Source organism: Colletes gigas, unplaced genomic scaffold (genome assembly GCF_013123115.1).
Source record: "Colletes gigas isolate AHSC1104 unplaced genomic scaffold, ASM1312311v1 Colletes_gigas_Sc00006, whole genome shotgun sequence".
NCBI classification, from domain to species: Eukaryota; Metazoa; Arthropoda; class Insecta; order Hymenoptera; family Colletidae; genus Colletes; species Colletes gigas.
Genome location: NW_025106635.1, coordinates 810544 through 832513, shown reverse-complemented (window position 1 = coordinate 832513; position 21970 = coordinate 810544). Strand labels below are relative to the sequence as shown.

General features: G+C 40.5%; 1 protein-coding gene across 1 annotated transcript in view; it reads right to left on the bottom strand.

Moving 5' to 3' along the window:
- LOC122395645 (synaptic vesicle membrane protein VAT-1 homolog-like) overlaps positions 1-21237 on the bottom strand; it is a 31669-nt gene extending 10432 nt beyond the window's left edge. Inside the window, exons 1-2 of the mRNA XM_043393404.1 lie at positions 20125-21237; positions 3211-3340 (exon numbers count right to left, since the gene is read on the bottom strand). Of these exons, the coding sequence (XP_043249339.1) occupies positions 3211-3340; positions 20125-20429 (435 nt within the window). The 5' untranslated portion in view covers positions 20430-21237. The remainder of the gene's footprint in view (positions 1-3210; positions 3341-20124) is intronic.
- Between the last annotated feature and the right edge of the window lie 733 nt (positions 21238-21970).

Here is a 21970-nt window from a genome sequence, read left to right as displayed (position 1 = left end):
ATGAAATTTTTGAGCATGTTTTTGTTTTGCTTAAATTGGTAGGAAAGCCACCATTGCACCATTGTTATTAATAATTAAAATTTATAAAAAATATTTTTCTTTACATTATAACGTTAATAAATGATACTTCAAATTTTAAATGAATCTGTGCAAAAAAATTCTTGAAAAACAGGCCATTTACATGAGGTTCCCCCCCTTAAATCCTACAATAGTAAAAATTAATAAAAAAAAACAATACACGGTAGTGTAAAAGTGTTCGGGAGACCCCAAAGCAGGGTTAACAATCGTTGACCCGAAGGTCCTCTGTTTTGTAAGTTTCTGGGCGCGCCATTGCTACGAGAGAGAGAAAGAGAGAGAGATAGAGAGAGGTTGAAACGCTTGAGAGCTTTACTACGTAGATTTCCCTCTCCCTTAGCAGGTCGTTTACACGTGCTGCTCGGATATCTGACCCTAAGCCTTAAACTTGGCCTCTCCCTCACCCCCCCCCCCTTCTCCTCCCGCGTGACCTCGAGGAGTTTCGCGAGTCGCGAAAATAGACCACCCCCGAGCGAACGCCCGAGGAGAGGAGAGGAACCGTTTTTTCCCGGGCGGAATCTTCGAGTCACGGACTCGGAAAAGTACCGTGGGGGTCTCCACCCTCGTGGAAAGATTACTGGGTGAAAAATTCAAGGCCGGGGGGTAAACATCACGACTGCTCGAACGCCGTAAAATTCGTTACGGGGATATAGCTACCCACCCCCCCTTTGGTCTAGAATTGCTGACAACTTCCGGTCGGTGGTGGAGAGCACCTGCCATCGATCATCCATAAGTTATCGATAGACTGCGAATCTTTATGCAATTCACATTTTTATTAATAGAAGCTTCGCAGAGGGCTGTCTCAACCCGTAAGTATAATAATTCGTATTTAATTTTAATTATTTCTTGTACTTTTGTATATCAAGTGCATTCTGTAGTTTTTTGAGGATTAAAATGTTCCCATAAATGCATAAACATCCGCAGTCTAGTTATCGATATATCGTTGATATCGAATTGTCTGAAACGTATCAAAAACGTTGCAAAATGGATATTTCAAGTTGCCACGATGCATAGTCTCCCTCGAGAACCGCCACTGTGAAGATGGAATATTCGAATTTCCTTTTACGTAGTGGACGCGCCCTGACTCGACACCCCCCACCCCCCCTCCCCCAATCCCGGAAACTTCCACGAATTCTCAGCATTGTCGCGTTTCTATGTAGAAGACGGGACGGTTCGATTCTCTCCGTTTCGTGCCGTTTATTCCTCCCTTTACGGGATAATCTCCCCTACAAGAGTGATTCCTGGAACTAGAACCGGGCTATAGAACTTCCTTTTCCAGCGAGGAAAGGAAAAATTCGTAGGCGAGAGGATCTATCTTTTGCCATGTTTCCTTTTCATAGTTACCGTGGACAATTGCAAGTTCTATCGCAGCTAAGAGCATGTTTCGACATTCTGTTTCAAGTGGTATATACACTAACGATTCTATGAAACATGCATCGGTAAATAATGGAGAGACGAGGCGCAAAGAACAACCGTTTGATATGATAATTGATTACAAATTGTTGTCGAGAGAGAGGGTGGAGAAGTACTCTTATCCTCCTCGACGAATCTATCGATTTCTCCGCGGTCATCTTCGTGCAAGATGTCTAACATTTTACGGAGACTCACAATTCTGTGAAAAATATTACGCGAACCAGAAAAGAAAAGCAGCGATGTTTTGTCTGGAGGATACCGTCCCTCCCTTTATCGTAGATTTTTTTTAAACGTACCAGCTTACGAAATTGAGCTAATATATTTAAGAAACTGTTTTAAATAATTCTTGGAGAGAATTGTGAATTGTAAATAAAAGAAAAATTAAATGAATTGAATAGGCCATTTGATTAAATGTCCCAAGCTCCCGGTATGCTAGACGCAAAGGCATCTCTCAACTATTCTAACGAAGCTGAAATAATTCAAAGTAAATTCCTTCGTTTTCCGTCTTCCGGCCCAGTTGGTATTTTAATTAAAAATATGCTCGAGGGCTACGTCCATCTTCTGAGATCCCCCGCTGACGTCAAGTCTAAAAATTCTGACGCCACTCTAGATTCGATACTTAACAGAATCCGCTTAATGGACCAACGGAGTTATGTATTTTATACATAAAGATACGACTCTCTTGACTAGCTGATAAAGAATTCATAGACGCTACTCTAGGAGAGGCTCGACGGCCAGGAAGGAATTATTAACGACAAAGCAAGTGGCTCTCGTTATCGAGCAGCCTTTGAACGTTCGAAACCGCGAGCCTTTAACATATAAACGTTGCAATGTTTTTCTAAATTAGTATAAACTTCCGAACAACCATTTAATTGTGAAATAAATGGCGTTTAATACCTTTTCGAATTTTTTTCTCGAAAGTGGGTAGGATTTCGGGGGTATGACTATTGACCAAAAATGATTGTAATTGACTCTAGCAACTGAAAATAATTTTTTTAAAACGATTTAAAAATTTTTTTTTTCGCCGAAAAATTTAGGCATCTTCTCGAATTTTTTTCTCGAAAACGCGTAGGAATTCGGGGGTATGTCTATCGACCAAAAATGATTGTAATTGACCCCCGCAACTGAAAATATTTTTTTTAGAACGATATGAAATTTTGGAAATTTCCCCACTTTTACATTAATAATAAATTTAAAATTATATCGTCACAGTAGGCAAATACGTACAATTTAGTGTATTCGAACACTATATAATAGCGATTCACTATAAATGTAAAAAACCTTGTTGGTTACGAATTGATCATGGATAAATTAAAAAAAAAAAACTTTGTCAAAGTTTAAAAATGCTACCCATCGACTATTGTAGATGTTATGGCCGTTCAAAAATCGGAATGTCTACATACATGTGTCCTGTTTATCACAATTAGATATTTACCAACGATATAAGTTTTTAAACACCTTCGAACACCTGTTGGCGGGCAGAAAAATAAATATTTGCACCAGTCAAATAAAGCAAATATCTGGTTTGCGATTAAAATACGATATCGCTTTTTCAGTTTGCCTGTGTGTGTGGGGGATCCATAAAAAAATCTGGTTCAGGCAGTTGGAAAATATTTCTAAAAATTTGCAAGCAGCGGTTATTAATAAAGAAAAAATGTTTAAAGCCAGGTAATGTAACCGGTGAAATTTTTGTTAGCCGATGCAACGTGCTCGTTTACTTACTTTAAAGTTCTCCACGCCCTCTCCAACCTGCTCGATGTCACCTGCGCACTCGGATCCCATAATAAAAGGAGTTTTCGGCGGGGAATCGATAGCGCCCTGTCTGGCCATCAGATCTTGGAAGTTCAATCCACTGGAAACAGACAAGCACGTTCGCGTTTAGCGTCGACGTAATCGGTAACCAGTTCTACAGATTTTTACTCAAATATATCTTAAGGATACGTGTGTTCCGGTTAAATATTTGTACGCGTACAAAGAGGCGAGACACTTAATCTTGACCACCCGAATAACTTTGCTACTTTAATAACTTTTTTAACATTTTAACGTTGGACGAAAATGCTTAAAAGAAATCCTGCTTGGGTTCTTTAAACTTGAAATCGGTCATCCCTCTTTGGTACGCTATAGCGAAGCGTGAAAGAGGACGTTTAACGTCTTTGCGTGTTACGAAATGCCTGAATATGAAAGTTGGCGATATACAGTACGCGTGAATGCAACCCACGATCGATAAACCGATATCCAGGGGGCTTATTATTTTTTTAATGCTCCGCGACAAACGAGCAATTACGCACACGACAGTACAAACTATCTTATGAATAAAAGACAACGCTCTTTCCGTTTATTATTAACAGACTGCGGATGTTTATGCATTTATGGGAACATTTTAATCCTCAAAAAACTACACAACGCATTTAATATACAAAAATATAAGAAATACTTAAAGATACGAATTATTATATTTAGGGATTGAAACAACCCTCTACAAAGCTCTTATTCCGTTAATTCTATTAATAAAAATGTGAATTTGCATAAAGATCCTCAGTCTAGTTATTAACAGAAAATTCTTCGGCTGTTCGGAAAATCCATAGCACGTGTAATTCTTGTTGAATGATTATGGCGATATAGATGGAGTTTACGACGTGCTAAAATTCGTAAAACGCTCCCCACTGGTTCCAGACTCGCGTTCAATCTGTCCCCAGCTAACTGTTAGGGTTGTGAGTTACCATTACAAGTATGTACACCGATTTGCTTGTCTTCGCCAGTCACTTTCTTTCAACGTTCCTCGTATTTTCGTACAGACGCGAGCACACTTCCGGTTGCCCTTAATTTCTGGCGCAATCTTTTAAAACATCCGGTACGCGAAGGGGTGGATACCGTCTGGATACCGTTTAGTATACAAGATCCCTTGCCCAGTCGTGGTATCTTCTTATTCGACTAAAAGTAAAGGGTGGTACAAACGAAAAGGGGGTGATTCTACGCGAAAAAATAAGTCGAAAATATAAAATAAAAATGTTTCGTTCGTTTCATTGTCTCGATCGAAGTTCTCGTTGATAAATACTTCCAGTGTCATGGAGTTGTTTATTAACTTAATTTTTGAACTTAAATTGCAACAATATCCATCGAGACAACGATCTACAGGGAGATCAAAATTCAAAGGCCTCGAACGAACAATTTTTATTCCATATTTTCGACTCATTTTTTCGCGTAGAATCACCCCCTTTACGCTTGTACCGCCAGTTACCACCCACCCTGTATAACAACTTGGATTCGAGGAACTGACAATTTGTTATTTTTATCATTTCTCCGGTTGGTTGCGTGCCACGAGCTATAGTCTGCGATACGACAATCAATGTTAATCGCATCGGTACCATCTACTACCGTGACCTTTGCCCTGACCTTGACTGACCTTCGTAATATCACAATGTCGTTGAAATCGGAGAGGTTCTCGACGCTATACGATACAAATAATCTTAATTTTTTATATAGTAATAATAGGGAATAAAAATAGGTATCAACTATCGAGCGTAATAGGTTGTTTTATACAGATACGGAAATACGCGTTTCTCCCCTTAGTCTCTCGGCGTCGTTCTACTACTTCGCGGTACTAATAGTTCGGGAAAAGAAACAGTCGATGAAGATAAAATATTCGTGAGCAATGGCGGGGGCTCTCGGGGGTTTTTTTTTCCAGGAAAAAGTACAAACAAGCGCGGGGCGTCGAGGCAAGGAATCTTTTGATAAAACGTTCGACGGTTGCGTGCGACGCCAGGCATCGGGTCTAGGCGTCGTGGCGCCTCGGACGTACCCTCCCCGTCTGTCGGTTCGCGCCGCGTAGGGTAGAAAACCTCCAAGGTAACCGCACACGTGTATTTATACGAGAAACGCGGCCGTCGCGTGGACTGCTCGGAGCCTGAAAACGTTCTATTTCAGCCCCCTTCTGAAATCTATATGCACACACGCGTACATTCACGCGTCACTCTCGTACGATGTGTCTCTCCTATCCCTCTATCTTTCCGTTTCGCTTTGCTCTCCCTCGAAACACGATCATTCGCCATACTTTACCCGAGACCGGAACCATGAAAATCTGTCCCCCCCCCCCCTTAGGAGGCTCTATTTTTGTCTTTTACGATAAGCATTCGTAACACTTTTGCTGGAATTTCGGCCCTCGAAACGGAGCTAAAACCGACGAGGGAACGGGTTTTTTGTACCCCAACTTCGTAAGAACGAAGAAGCTCTGGACAGGAAAGGGATACATCCTCTGCGCTGAGATTCATTCTCCTGTGGCTGACGACGATTTCCTCCACGTTTTTTTACTTTTGAGGGCATGAAGAAACCTTTTAATTTCTTCTTCGAACACTTCGAACTTCAACTGTTCCAACTTTGTGAAAACAGAGATCCTTTTACTAAAAGAAACTTTGTTGCACTTGAAACAGTTTAGATGGTTAATTGTAAGTAACTGGGTAGGTGGGTACTTCATTTTTTCCTGCTACTTTCCGCGATACACGATTATACCGTGACTGTGCCATCGTCGCTGCTCTAGGAAACGTTGCCTATCAATTCTCCGCTCTTTCAGCGTGTTTTCCGCGGGAGAGACTTCGTGAAATTTTATCGATGCTTCGTGACACTCGCGTAATTTCCTGCTGGCTGGTGAATCACAGCAAACTAAGAGAACAAGGTTAAATGGAGATTAGCAATTCGTCATTGTTCCAACATCGAGTACGCAACGATGTTCTACTATATAAAATTCAATTTGCACTTGTATATTCTTTTATCTTAGTTTCTATCGCCACGAATAAAATAGATCCTACCTTCTCCTCGAGCTACGCTTCAAGTTTTCCTTGCAATTTGTTGGACAATGGAGGGGAAACTTTTAACAGTAATCGATCGACGCGATTGGTAAAAAAAGTATCGTGTTCGATTAACAGACAATTCTATCGAGTCTTGCCACCGTCTCGTCGCTGCAAGAAGCTTCTCTTGTTCGACAGAATCGACAGAAACGACGCACATTGTTTCGGCATCGTTTAACGCTGGATCGAATGCACGAAAACCGACGACGAAACGTAATAATTTCACGCGCTGGGTGGATGGATTTATCGGCAGGTTGGCGAGGAAATGGCGCTGATTTAATGGATTTCGCGGAAACACCGGAAAGACAGAGTCTGGAGCTAGACGTTGTTCCTTCTGAATTTTTGATAGTTCTCGATATTTGATAATATCCGGGGCCCCAAAGTTTTCACTTCGCGATGACTTTCGGAATAAATTCGCGCGAAAATATACAGGGTGTTCGGGGCCACCCCAGGGAGAAATTTTAATGGGGGATTCTAGAGGCCAAAATAAGACGAAAATCAAGAATTCCAATTTGTTGACGGAGGCTTCGTTAAAAAGTTATTAACAATTAAATTAAAAAATATCAAATCGTTCTGGAAAAATTATTTTCGGTTGCGGGGGTCAATTACAATTATTTTTGATGAACAGACATACCCCCGAAATCCTACCCATTTTCGAGAAAAAAATTCGAGAAGGTGTGACATTTTTCGACAAAATTAAAAAATTTCAAATCGTTCTAAAAAAATTATCTTTAGTTGCAGGGGTCAATTACAATCATTTTTTATGAATAGACATACCCCCGAAATCCTATCCATTTTCGAGAAAAAAATTCGAGAATGTGCGAAATTTTTCGATAAAAAACAAATTTTTCCAATCATTCTAAAAAAAATATTTTCAGATGTGGTAGTCAATTACAATCATTTTTGGTGAATAGACATACCCCCGAAATCCTACTCACTTTCCAGAAAAAAATTCGAATAGGTCCCTAAATTTTTCGGCGAAAAAAAAATTTCAAATCGTTTAAAAACAATTATTTTCAGTTGCGGGGGTTAATTACAATCATTTTTGGTGAGTAAACATACCCCCGAAAACCTGCACATTGTCAAGAAAAAAATTCAGTTCGGGCGGAACTTGAAACTTTAATAACTTTTTAACAAAGCCGCCATCAACAAATTGGTATTCTTGATTTTCGCCTTAGTTTGGCCTCTAGAATCTCCCGTTAAAATTTTTCCGAGTGAAAATCCCGCGCTACTGGTTTTTTGGAAACAAACTGCCACCTAAACCAGACAACTTTTAACTACGCTGTTTCGCCATATTCGGCGAGTGAAATTGAATTTACGAAACGGCGCAAAATTGGTAATAAAACGCGAGTGCTAATTTTTTGGGAGAAAGCGCGAATTCCGACCGCGGACACGCATCACTGCATCCACAAGTTGGAAATATGTATTTCGTGGAGAACCACGTTTCCTGGATACAAAACGACGAACTTTGTTAGTTTCGTTCATCGAGCTTTGCTATAAAATTCTAATTTTAATTCGACCAGTAACGTGATTCGATCCTTTATCGGTTGTTCGAGGCAGTCGTATCCGGATAAGAATTTTGCCCATCTCTGCTGATGCCAACAGGTTGGGAACCGGACGGAAAACGTTAAACAACTTGGCTCGCGGTGTGTTTGATTCAGCGTAATGAAATTCAGCTCGACGCCTCGACCCATTTGCCGCTATCGCCGGCGACCGGATAACTTGTACGTGATCTAACGCCGATCGCGTGACACGAAACATTTTCATTCACGGGAAGATATTTAATCGACCATTACATTCGCCATGATTTATCGTACGTTGCTTCGAATCATCGACGATGATGTATCCAACGAGTATTCCTCCAGAATTTCATTCTCTTTCGTTCATATATACACCAGCCGCAAATAAACTGGACAATTATAGTTCGTCGAAGATCAGCTGCGGTGTAACATTCATTCTACGAAGACAAGCAAAAAATAATTAGTATTTTATATTTTTACCTATTATATATATTAAGATTCCCTGTGTTCGGGTTTTGCTCGTAAACTTCTAACTGGCTGTCGCGCGCTGCACGTTTTTACGTTTTCGCCGTCAGAAATAAACACAGCGGTACAATGTCGCTCGAGAACGGCGAGTGGCGCTCAGCAAATATTTGAGAAACCGGGCTGCAAAGGACAGAACACCAGAGGAGGATCGTGAACAGCGGCGGGACATCGCGATCGCACGAAAATAAAGTTTCCATTCGCGTTACCTAACGAGAATTGGTTAATTTCCTTCCTAGTGCATATACCGTGTGCCCTTCGAAGCGTAACGCGAACACGACACACCAAACGATTGGCCACATTTTTCACCAGGCTACCGTTATTTCCGTTTTCATAATTCCAACAAAGTTTCGCGTAGATAAAAATTTATCTACCGGTACAGGAACATCCTAGATGACGTTTCGAATAATACAACATAAATAATGTAACGCACTTTCAGTTTCTCTATGTAAACACCAAGTTAAGACACCTACGTACTGTTTTACGCTTACTGAATTTACGCATATAAATTCACTCCTCTTGTTTTGCTGTTTATGTATATTACGCAGGATGTTTTCTTTATCGGGAGCATCTGTAACGGCTCTGTTTGTTTCCAAGGTACGAAGGTACGTTTAAGAGGAAGACTGTTCTGCAAATAATAATATAATGAATAATTTTTGCCATCGCAATATTAGTGTTCTTATAGAAATTTAGAGTTGCAGAAGTTTACGCCAACATTTCTTACTCCCGCGAAAGTAAATTTACAACCGCATGGAACCGGGTCCGGGTGTCTCTCCGTCCCTGTTCCTCTCTCCCTCTCTCTGTCGCTCGGTTGGGGAAATCGGCTCGTTTTCTCGAGAATATCGACGCAACCATCGGAAACGATATCTCCTTTCAACGTTGAAGCAAGTCGAACGAATGCAACCGGGTTGTTCCCAGCAGGGGCGAGAGGTTCGCTACGCGATCGCTTAATTCCTTTAAATTGCGCGGAATTGAGGGGAATAATTTTCTCCATTCTTGGCAGAGGCCAATTGTACGGGAGAAGGAACAAACGCCATCGTGGACGGACGACACGCAACGACGCACCCCAGGGTCACGCACACACCATGTGCACGAATAAAAGGGGATAACCCGAACGCGGAGAGACACTGGGACGAATGAGCAGAGAAAGCAAGGGGGGTGGGGTGGAGGGGGGCACAAGGTGAAATAACAAAAAGGGGAGCGAGGGAGACGTAAAAGGAAGCAAAAGAACGAAACAAAGGTAGAAGAGAGAACACGAGCTTTCAGAAAACAAAAACAGAGAGAGAGAGAGTGTACTCTGAAAAACGAATCAAGAGCCAAGCTCGCGACTCGATTATTTCAACCCGGGGAATTATATGTTCGAATACTTTCGATAGTTTAATCGTTTTGGAAAGCAAATAATGAATTAATCCGTTACACTTCACGGCCGATGTCGCGCGTACGCGAGTCCATCTTTTCCCGTGAGCGAAAAGAGAGGTTAGGTCGGCTTGGCGCGTTGAGAAACAATAGCGTCGTCGTCGTTACAATTGGTATTACACACGTTGTTACGTGATAAATGGCGTCTGGGGATAGGTGAACCTGCAGAACCTGCAGCGGTGTCTCGTCGATCGATCGTCAGTGAAGACATCGAGGCGCCGGTGAAACTATAACCCGTACAACGAAATCACATGCAACGAATCTCGCGTGACTCGATACGTATCGAGGCGGGCCGCTGATTGAGCCCGAAGCGAAAGTGTATAGAGCCCGGTTGTCTGGCGACGCTCGTTGCGGTAATTCCTGCCTATCGGCCGAGAAAAATGTGCGTTACGTACCTCGGTAGAAAGAGAGAGCGAGCCCATGCCCGTGGAAGCCCGCCGACACTCTGGCACCCGTGAATTAAAACCGTACTATAATCGATTCGACGTGCCCTTTCCGCCGGGGCTAATTTCTTTTCAACCGTCGTTTATCTTCTAACCGAAGAGACACGCTGATCTCGTCTTGCGTCTACATAGTCTATAAATAAATAGCTGCTCCTACGTGCTCCTGTACAGGTCGACATAATGAGACCTTGTGCTTCAATGGAGACGCTACTCTTGATTATAGGTTAAGTTTCCGACCGCCTTGTAACCTTCGTTAACGATACACTTATCGATCATCTACGTTATCGATAATCGGACACGAATAAAACATTAAAATTAACTAATAAATCCAACCTACCACTATTTATTCCCCTCGTCGAGTAAAAACAATTAAAAGAAATATTTGTTTGTGTCTCATCCTCCAAGAATGCAGGATAATCCAATTTTACGGACCATCAAGAGTTTTTGTGTTCTTTCTGACACTCTTTATTAAATTAGGTACTCGACGTTATGATGTGTTTCCCTTTTCTTAAGTCATCGCTGTGAGACTCGCGCGCCCAGGACGACACGTTGTTAATTCGAGATAATTAATATGCTTCCGAGTAGATACGCATTAGCCCCAATTATTGCGCGTAAGACTTTCATAGAATTTTCTAAAGCAATCGCCTGAAAGTACTTTAAATAATAAGTTCGTCGGAGTAACGTATAAGAATACTCTGCAAGACAATCTGTCGTCGTAATTGTTCCCTCGAGAAAGAGTGTTTCGAGATCAACGTGTTTCGTCCTCCCTACGTTCGACTAATTAACACAGAGAGTTTCTGCTCGACAAATACCTGCTGGCATGTTATTCGAACAGGCGTAAGATATTATTAGTCGCGTGCTGCGAACTAGACTTAATGGAGTTTGCGCGACGTCGCGCGACTAGTACGATTATTAGTACAAAGGGTCGTATTTCATGAGCGAAACGCATACGCACGGGTTTACAGAACAACGAGCAAATCAAGACCAACTTCAGAGAGCAGACAGACGCACGATCTGTGATCGACAATGGGCAAAATTATCGAACTGAAATCTATACGCCTTGGGAAAGTTAAATAACAATCGATCTTAGATAAATTCTAATAATAAAAATTAGCAAATATTTCGAAATCGATTGTGTACTTTGGTAGTCTGTTTAGAATAGTATCAGGGGTCCCGATGTCGAGAATCGAATACTTTGAGGTTATGTGTGATTTCTATTCCGAATTCCCGTATACGGCGACAGATGCTGCGAGGCGTCGTAACGTCCGCGATTTGTTTACGAGTCGCTTTCCAATCGCGACTCTTTGTTTTTGCTCGTTGTCGAGCACAGATTGAGGCACTATTTTTAACGGATGTATCAATTGTTAAATTGCGGCGAAACGATCGCGAACTCTTAATCTTCTGACGCTTCGAATATATGTAACGCGTATGGGTAACAAACAAGTTTAACGTAGTTGATTTCGCGACTCGCAGAAAACAAAATGCGTACACGACAAGATAGTATAACACGATTACGCGCCGTTCGATGTTATTCCGTCGAGAGACACGTAACGAATGATCGCCAAAAATTGCGCGGAGCCTATGCAATTTGTAAGATACAGAGAACAGTCTGTTCGAAGAAAAGTAGATGATTTTTTCAAGATCAGATTGGTTTACAGGATCGTATAACGTCACGAAGGTCAACATGGCGGGCGGAAGAAAGAATGGAAAAACACGAAGCCGGGAGACAGCGGAGAAAATATACGAGGCGGCGGGCGGTAATTATTTTGCACGATAGATGACCCCGCCGTCACCGCGGTGTTATCAATTGTTTTCAAACGGGGCGAGAATACCGATATAGGAGCTCTTTGTTGCTTTTTATCGGCCTCGATGCGACCAGCCACACTTTTACGAGCTAACCTAGGTGTGCGTGAGTCTCCAGCGAAACGGATTGCATTGTACGTATAGGGTGACCCGTTGCCAGTTTTCGTCACGCGTCTCACGGTTGGTCCAACGTTTTTTATTCGAACTAATTAAAAAATAATTTTTTTTACACGTATTTTAAGGTTTTTCAATGCCACTGTTCTTGCGTCATGGACACACCGATGCTGGGTCACGTGTATCGGAATACGTTTTCGAACACACAATGATACACGATATCTAGCGCGTTTCATCCGCGCGGCAACTAGAACTCAGATAGAGAAATAGGCGTGGTTTAGCGTGCTGCATTTCCCACAAATGGAAGAAATTAATGCTGTCCAGTTGTACTCATTACCAGAAGACTTTCCATTAATTTTATTCAAACAAAGCCAATATCTTCGTTGGTTTCTACGAGAACAGCTTTCACCGGTTTATACGCGGACGAGAGTAATCGTTGGATAAATGAAGAAAAATTCCATTTGGAATCCTGATCCATTAAATCCGATCGGGCGATTATTCTTTTATCCAGCGATGCTAACGACCGATTTTACCGACGAAGCGTCAACAACATAAGCGCCAAACATTCTTTGCAAATGTAATTAGAAACAGATGTACATTATTCTAATTGTTTAACGCGTAATAGAGCAGACGTCGACGACGATAACAGTGTGGTAGCTACTTTAAGTCGTCAACGGAAGCACACGGGGTCCATCAACGACACAAGTGCACACAAAGGTGAAAGCGAGCACTACCGTGTGTGCAACCATATAATAAATCATGTATAAGCACGCCACGTTACGTCTAATTACATGGGACACTTACTCTTCTGTGATCGTAGATACGATAAAGTCAATACACGATAAGTGTCGAAAATTAACGAACCCATTAAGCATCACTTTCATTAAACGGCATTAGTCACAAAGACCATGTACCGCTTCTTTCAAAACACATTCTACTAATGAAATATACGTATATGCTAAGTCGAAAATATGTAAAAAATAAGTCAACATTTCTGTCACAATTATAAGCCATCTATCGAACAATTAAATTCAAACGTAAAAATTAATAGAACGTATACATATATATATATATATATATATATGCATCAACAAAGTAATTAACGCGTTGATTGCCATTGGCGTTTAATTGCGAATTAATCTGTACCGTGGGGAAATTTTAAGCGAAAATATAGTTAGCTAGCCGCGACACGTTCTTTTGAAACTTTCTAACGAGTGGTAACGTACGTGGTGACCCGGTATATGACCGACCAGATGTAGGCACGAAGAATTGAAACGGTAAGAACAGCTGCGGGTCCAAACGCGAGCTGTTATTGTTTTTGTGACTCACGAGTGTGGCAATAGCGGAATGTCAACAAAAGTGTCGCTTCTGTTCAACAGCAAGAAACATTTTACGCTGTACTTTCGAGCATTTCTACTTATTCGTTAGCCGTAATTATTCCACGTGTTACCGATTCGCTTTTACGCGCTGTCCACGAAGAATTATCCCGTGAAATGGAAACCCTATCCCAATGGTAAAATTATCGACCGAAAAGAAAATATTTTAAACGCGTTACCGACAGGATCATCGATACGCTGATGCAGGGACTTTCTCTTATCTCAATTTAGATGACAGTTTCGTCTTACGGTTCATTCTATCTTTCATTGTATATTTTTTATACTCGTACATTTTATTCCCCTCTCTTCTATGAATTTTTTTCATCGTTATGGATAATTTCCAACGGAAAGAGTGAGATTTTGGCTAAATTATCAATAAAAAAAAAAAAGAAAAAGCAGACACCTGCAAAGAAAATTTTTATATTAAAATTTTAAATTACTCAGGATAAGAAAGTTTATGATAAGTTACTTTGCTAACTGCACTTTGTGTCTACTGCACATTTAGAGCCTACATTATCAATCTTTATGGTATAAATAAAGTTTCGGAAGCTCGACAAGAAGGAGGAAGATGCTTGGAGGAGTTTAAAAGCATTTGAAGGAGAATTTGCTGAATTTCGAAATCCCTGTCTGAAAGGCTGCGTTTGTCTCAACCATGGGGGAGGGGAAGGTCTATGGTGTTCCATGAATTTCGTGCGCACGCACGCACGCACGTACGCCTGTGTGTGTGTGTGTGTGTATTCGCGTGCATGTGAAGAGAGGGGCGCAGAAAATACGGGTGTGGTTCGATCAATACGGACATCCCATGGATCTATCGGTGCGTGCACACAGGTATACCTGTTCGAGGTGATTCACCTCAAATTGCGACTGTCCTGTTGTTATCGAGCCATTCCAATAAAAACCGAGGGATCAAGATTTTTTTTTAAGCTTAAAATTCTCAGTGGACAAATATTTTCACTATTCGCTGTTTAATTGTTCCGAGACTGCAAGAAAACGTCCAGTTCTTTCGAGTAATTTAACAAACGCGACAGGTACACGGAACGTTGAGAATACAGGATATTTCAAAGATCGATCGGAAACTAATTACTAAATATAACACAAGTTCGCGAGACTTTGGCGCCTTTTCATTGTTCCGTAAAGTTTAAATAATTGATCGATAGCCAGCAAAGTACACGTTTTAATCTCCTTACCGTAATCCTAACAACTAAAACTGATTTAGCAAACGGGATAGTTTAAAATTGATTTCCATTCCCAACGATCGTGGCGGCTGATATTTCACATTCGAGCATTAATTAGATATCGAAAGCTATTAAGTTACTGTTACAGCGGCCGTTTACGATAAACAAACGCGCATGTATTTATCGCGAACGTTTAGTTAATTACGATAACACGACGGATATAATTATTCTATCGACGAGTAGAAGAAAAAGCCCGATTATAAATTATAATGGCATTTATATATATCGGCGAGTGTACAAGTTTCGCGCGGATAAACAGATGTGTGTATATCCAATATTTACCGATCTAATATTTGAATACGAGCCGAGCAAACACTGTATATCCCATCCCCTTCCCCAATTCCCGTATCTACAGATGTACTTCCGCAATTTCTTCTAGCGCCAGCTTCGACTACGTGTATAGTGACACAAGGAACACCTAGCTTTCGTTATTTTAACAAACAACAAACTTCGAGTTATCTGAACATTCCATAGAAATGTAATTCGATTTTCTGCTGTACATTAGATAGAAGATTAGCGCATCAGAATGCATTCTGAATTCTACGTACATATGTATGCACGTGTAGGAAGCACCGAGGGATATTCGGCATTAATGGCTCAAGTTTACCAGGCAACCTTTCAGCGTGCTTAATGAAAGGCAGCATTATAGTATATCTGACTGGACGGGTTTATCACGTTAACGAGGTCTTAATATCGCGGCTATGGGAAACTGAACGGATACCATTCAACAGTCGATATACCGTAATCTCATCTCGGCCCAAGCCCCATTTCAGACCGGGGATTTTACTACCAATTTTTCTGTACAAGACGCGCACAACACCGTCCTATAGGTATCAGTATAAAAATAACGCTTTCCCTGCCAGACATCTGCTAAGCTTTTGCCCCTTTCGCTCCACGGGGACTTAAAAATTGTTGATAATCTTGAAACACAGCTCGAGCGATCAATCCTACGCAACAGAAACGTTTCGAATACATCACAATTTTTGTTAGCGACTCTTTCAATTTACACAGTGAAATATATATTTTATAAATAACTGGTGAAACGAGGTCAATTTCGTGCCGATTATAAATGAAGTTGAACGTACTTTAATCTAATCGGACGTGTCACTGACTCACGTTAATTCTGCACAGGGATGACCAGAATGTACTTTTAAAAATATTCCAATGGAAAATACCTTGCTAATTTTTATAATGGCCGTACTCGAGTGTTTCGAACCAAGCATCGAACGAAACGATAAACTTTTATGAATGAAAGTTATTTAACAAATTTTTTAATTATTTATTTTTTGTTTAAAGTTAAGCTTCTATATTAACGCTTTAATTCTACTTTAAAAGTTATATATATTGTATAGTTATATATAAATTATATAATAATATTTGTTTATAGAAAATTTGGAAAGCAATTAAATAAGAATTTTGCCTGGCTATGTTTCGAGGTGGGATATCAAGAATCAGTCTCGTTGCGTGAATCACACGCTTCACTTGTGACACACAATCTAGCTGGAACGAGCGCGAACCGTGTGGCCAACGTGTGGAAAATTGCATCTTAGAAAAGCACGCGGATGAATTATCGTGTTACATACTGACTCACGTGCAACGTTCACCGTGAAAATCGCGTAGATTTTCATCTTGCGCACGAATCGACTACGATTTTCTTAACGAAAAGCACGATCGCTGGCGAAAGCAAGTACTTTCGCACGAAAATCGTGCATTCGTCCTTGTGGGGTTACAGCAGGACTTGAAAACTGCTTTAATATGTAGGTTTCGATTCCTGAAACAGGTACGGAGAATTTTTATTCTGAATAACATTTCAATAAATAAAAAAAAATTGAAAATATCGAAATTGTTTTTTCCCTGAAACGGTAGTGTGCTTACTATCCATCCATTGTTTGTCGATTACTTTTTTACTTTTGTATTGTTGGTACTACAATATTCTATTCAGTTCCAGCCATCGATACCGCTCGAGAATTATTTATTTTCACTGCTTATCTTGCAGCGTAGACACTATTCACGGGATACTCTTGATCCTTCAAGCATCGATTACTAGGAACCTTTACAATATTTCCTCAAACAAAAAAGATTTATTGTCGATTAAACACAGACTCGACACTCGATTCGGTTTGCTGTGTGGTCCGATAGAGTTTCTGGAACTTTCGCCGCGGTGAATAGGCTTTACAAGCATAGCGAGGCGATAAGTAAAATCTGTTTTTACTGCGTGATATCGCGATCTATAACGAAGAATCTTAAAAGTGTAATACGAGTAAAGTACGAAGAAGAAGAAAAAAAGTACGAGGCGATAAACGATAAAAGTTCCTTCGCCGCGTTATCGATTATTTGAAAACAAGAGACAGGGAAAGGATATTGCCTCTTCGCGTGTAACGAGCGTGCAATTAATTAAACTTTTGCGAAAAAGTACTCTGTTTACTTTTAATGCAGATTATTGTGGAAATGAATTTCACGAGTCGAGTGAAAATCGAGGGAAACGTGGGAGATTACATCTGTTGCGCGATAAAATTATTCTATTTACCCAATCGATACGATATAGAAACAGTTTTCTACTTTTTTCAAACAGCAATCACCAGAATGGCTTTAACGAAGAAAAGTGTTCAAGCTGCCATCATCGTGCTTCATAAATTCTATAGGGATGACGCACATTTGTAAACTAACCTCGTATTACCGTATTTTTGATGTTTTATTGCCCTGTGTAGTTATCTACCGCGACAATCAATTCTTCCAACTTGCGATAAAACTAAAATTAACAAAGTACGCGTATATAAATCGAAAAATAAATCCTTTAGAAGAATATTTTGTGCAAGAAACCTTTAGAAGAATTTATTTTTACTCGAGAAGGGTACTCGGTCTTGTCTTTTACTCTTCCCGCAATTTTTCCTTTCCCACCTATAAAGGAGGAAAGTATTGTAATTAAAAAAGAAACACGTTATTGACAAGCTGGTTTACCAATTAATCCAACGTACTCATCCGTTGTTCAGGAATAAATTTTGCCCGACTTTGCTGATTACATTGCGGGCGCAAAAATAAAGAGGGGGAAAAAAAAAGAAAGTTGTTACTTCGTTTCGTCAAAAAATTTTCAAACGTCAATTGAATCGGTCAAAGTACCGCTCGCTAATGTCCACGTCGAAACGGGGCACTTCTCTGGGCGCGTCGTGTATAGAGCAGGGGTGCCAGCGTAACGAACGCCTCTGTAGTCGTGCAGACAAATTCATTCGAGCCAGCATTGGCAGCGTGATATCTTTCTATGGGGGCTATTTTCTCATCAATCCCAATCGCTTTTATGAAACGTGACTCACGCGTGAAAAGGTCCGCACGCCTTTGGCGAATTCGATGCTCCCCCGGCACACGCATTTTCTCTCTTTCCCTCGCTCGTAGCCCGATCTCTTCGACGAGAAAAAAGAAAAAAGAAAAAAAATCCCTCTTCGAACAGACACCAGAGACCTCTACAAAAGAATTTCTATGCCTAGTAAAAGTGGGCATTTCTTTTTATTGGCATTCATTTTATTCTAGCAAGTTGCGCTCGGTACGACGACAATGTCGAAATTGAAACGTAGATGGCGCGACGAGGTACGTTCGTTTACGCAACATAAAGTAATTATTTTATTCGAACGAAATAAAGTGTGTTTAAAGGATTCGTTCGACGAACTGTTTCAAGTGTTTAATTCATGGAACTGTTACATGTAGAGGTAACGTTCCAGAAACACCGAGAGACGCAGGATTCACAGAACATATGTCGAATAGTTTTTGCGTCTCGTAACATAACTGTTGAAGAGAGTCCTGCGCAAAGCGAGCAAGCAGCTCGCGATACGGATTTCACGAATACACATGGCTTTCTAAAAGCAAAAGCTTCGAGACAAGGTCAATGCTTTATAACTGAAAACATCATTTCGTCTATACTAGGACCAAGATATCAAGAAACTTTTTAACTACTTTTCTTCCTTCGATATTTACGAAAAAAGGGCCACGAAATTTATTATCGCAAATATTTAAATACCCTAAAATCAGGTTAAAAAACTATCATTTGCTGCAATAAATTACACGAACGACACAGCGAGTGAATATAATGCATTAAATATAGTGATCCCTAATATTGTTCAAAGTACATGCATTAACAGCATACTCGTCTACCTAATAATCCTTTTTCCCACGTCTAAATTAATGGATAGCACGTAGAGCCATCAGACGCGGTTTACCGAAGCTCTGGAACATCCGATGTAATATATATCCATAATCATAATAACGCTTTAATTTTATTCAATTAACTTTCACATGCGTGTATCGTGCATATAGGCACGATCCAAGATCCACATTAGAGACGAAGAGGCAGAAAAATATCACACAGACGCTCAATAATGTACGCAGTGCGTTGGAGACGCAGTTAAACGACTTATCAAACTTCGTTTTGCGTACCTGCGAACGCATCCACGAACATTAAACGCATGGATAAGTATTCTATAAATGTAACCGCCTATTTACCACACAGATTTAATAATGCTTTCTCTATTAACGAATAACGTATTAAATTCTGTATTAAATCGTACGAAATGTAACCTTTTCGTTTGAAATTTCGTTTAAAGAACCGACTATAATTTTCTATGAATAGTAACCGTTCGTACGAAAAATAGCGAATTAGTTATTCATACGTACGATATAAATGTTTTTATTAAAATACCTTCGCGTCCGTTACAAAGTTACTCATCCGTCTCGTAACATAGAAATAAAATTCTAATTACAGTGCGTCTCGGAACAGATACCACGCCTTAAATTTCAAAGATGCAATGGTGTTGTAACGGTCTGTTTGCTCGGGTCGAAACCCCGATGTATTTTCTATTTATTTTCTTCCCGGCGATTCACCTTCGTCGAAACGAATAACGGATAATCGAACCAGATCGAGCAGCTTCAGCGAGCGTACACTTTTCAAATCGTTTCAATCGAACGCGTGTATCGATTATTAATTTTATCAATAATTTGTACGAAATTCATGATATTTATATACATATATAACCTTATTAATATACAGTATGCACTAATTACTCGATATCGAAATAGGACGAGACTCTATCAGAACTTGACTCGATTCCGTTAAGGTTACGTCCATCTTAATTAACTTCCTCTTTTCTTTCCGGTCAGATTTCACTGGCAAAACGACAGAATCCATTGACGATAATTAATAAAGTCACCAGCAATACCGGAAGATCAAAGAGATCGGTAATATGGCTGTCACAATTTGATGCGACGGCTCGACGGTTCCATCGGTTTAATAATCAACATCACTTTATGAAAATCGTCCGGTGCCGCGAGAAACTGCTGGATCGTTCGATGCGAAAAACGAACAAGAATAATAAATTACTTACCATGCCTTGATTCGAATGAGGACCTCTCCCTCGGCAAGGGTGGGCTCAGGCTTCCTAAGAGCCTTGACACTTTTCAGTCCGCCGAAACCGTTCAGTACTATAGCCCGCATGTCCTTCGGCTCTGGCGTGGGTTTCTCTTCGCCGTTCTCCTTGGGTTTCTCACCGTCGCCATTCTCCTCGACTTTCTTCTGTTCCTCTTTGCTTTCTTTTGGCTCTTCTTTTTCTTGCTTCTCAGCCGGTGCCGCTTCCTGCGGTGACTTTTCACCCTCCGCGCTCGGGCTGGTCTCGTTCTTGTCCTCTGCCATTTTTCTTCTCGGTTTCTTTTTTACTGTGTTCGAACGACTGCTCAAAATTGCCTTCTCCCCTTTGTTCTTAGGTCGTTCCGATAATGCCCGAAAACAAAGCTAAAATGAGTCTCCTTCTCTCTCTCTCTCTCTCTTTCTCTCTCTCTCTCTCTCTCTCTCTGGTCGACGATAAAAAGGAGGAAGGAAAAAAGCCTCGGCGCGTGTGTGTGTGTGTGCGTACGTATGTGGTGTGTGTCTCTATCCTACCGCGTATCTAAACCGTAGCGCGTTCGCACCCGACGAGAGTCAACGTCGTTCTGCGCAATTTTCCGCCACAGTGCCAGGAACGCTTCGTGCCGGCTATGCCGGCCGGTGACGCGCGCGGTGTTGCCGTTGCTTAGCAACCGCGCGCCCCTTTCACTCGACCAATAGGAGCGTCGCTCTCCGCCCCACCGTTCGCCGCCACGCTAAACTACATCGCGCATAGTACGACAGGTGCCGCGAGTCGTGGAACATTGCTCTTCGCGATTAAAAAATAGTCCCCTCCCTCTCTTGTTAAATCTGTATTAACTTACGCATCTTCGACTGCGATTTTCAACGATCGATCGACACTCCGATATTCTTTATGCATTTTAAACGGCATTCGTTACTTTAACACGTTATTCCACGAAAAGTAGTTCCGAAATACATTGGGTATCTTCCCAGACAGAGTCAATATGTTGAATCATTGTCGATCGGACAATAAATCATTTGAGTTTCTAGAATATATTTATGTACTAAATAAACAACTGACATCTCGTAATCGAAACTAAATAATGTATATACGTGGTATAGTGCAACTATTATTTTGCATTCAATTACGATATATCATAATCTTACGTCGTTAAAATATGATTTCGAATTTCAGAGCTTTCTAACGCAACAAATGTAACTGTGAAAAGTTAAGAAAAAGGAACAGTCAAGCACGAATGAACTGATTTTTCCTCGTTGATCGCAATATCGAGGTCACTCTTAAAGGATATCGTATATCATAACTGATTATTAAAGGCACGTATGTGTAGCTGATGGTTGGTGTCATTTTTCTTAAACGATTACACAGTTTTAATAATATTATTAATTACAGTGTGATATAACCTCTGCGATTTCTACTAACAAAACATATGCATTGTATCATATGTAATGAAGTTATACAAATGAATTATACAAAACTAGTAACTATTAATTGCAATCAAAACTTTAGAAAGATACATACGTGTAAAAATGAATCCGAAGCAACGAGAAAATGTGGAATTCGGACACGCCTTTGCGTTATGAATCATTATTTAGTATGAATACATCGAAGAAAAATGGTTTGTTTCTTTGCTGCTGATAGCTAATTGCGTCGTCGTTGAAGAACAATGGAGAATGTCCGATACACATACTCGTGCATTAGCAATCTTGGTAAACAATGTTCGAATTGTGTATGAATATTATCGATCGGGTTTTGGCATCAATTTCATTGTATTACAAAAATAACTGAAAGGACAACGATCAACGGAATACCATTCGTACAAGAATATTAA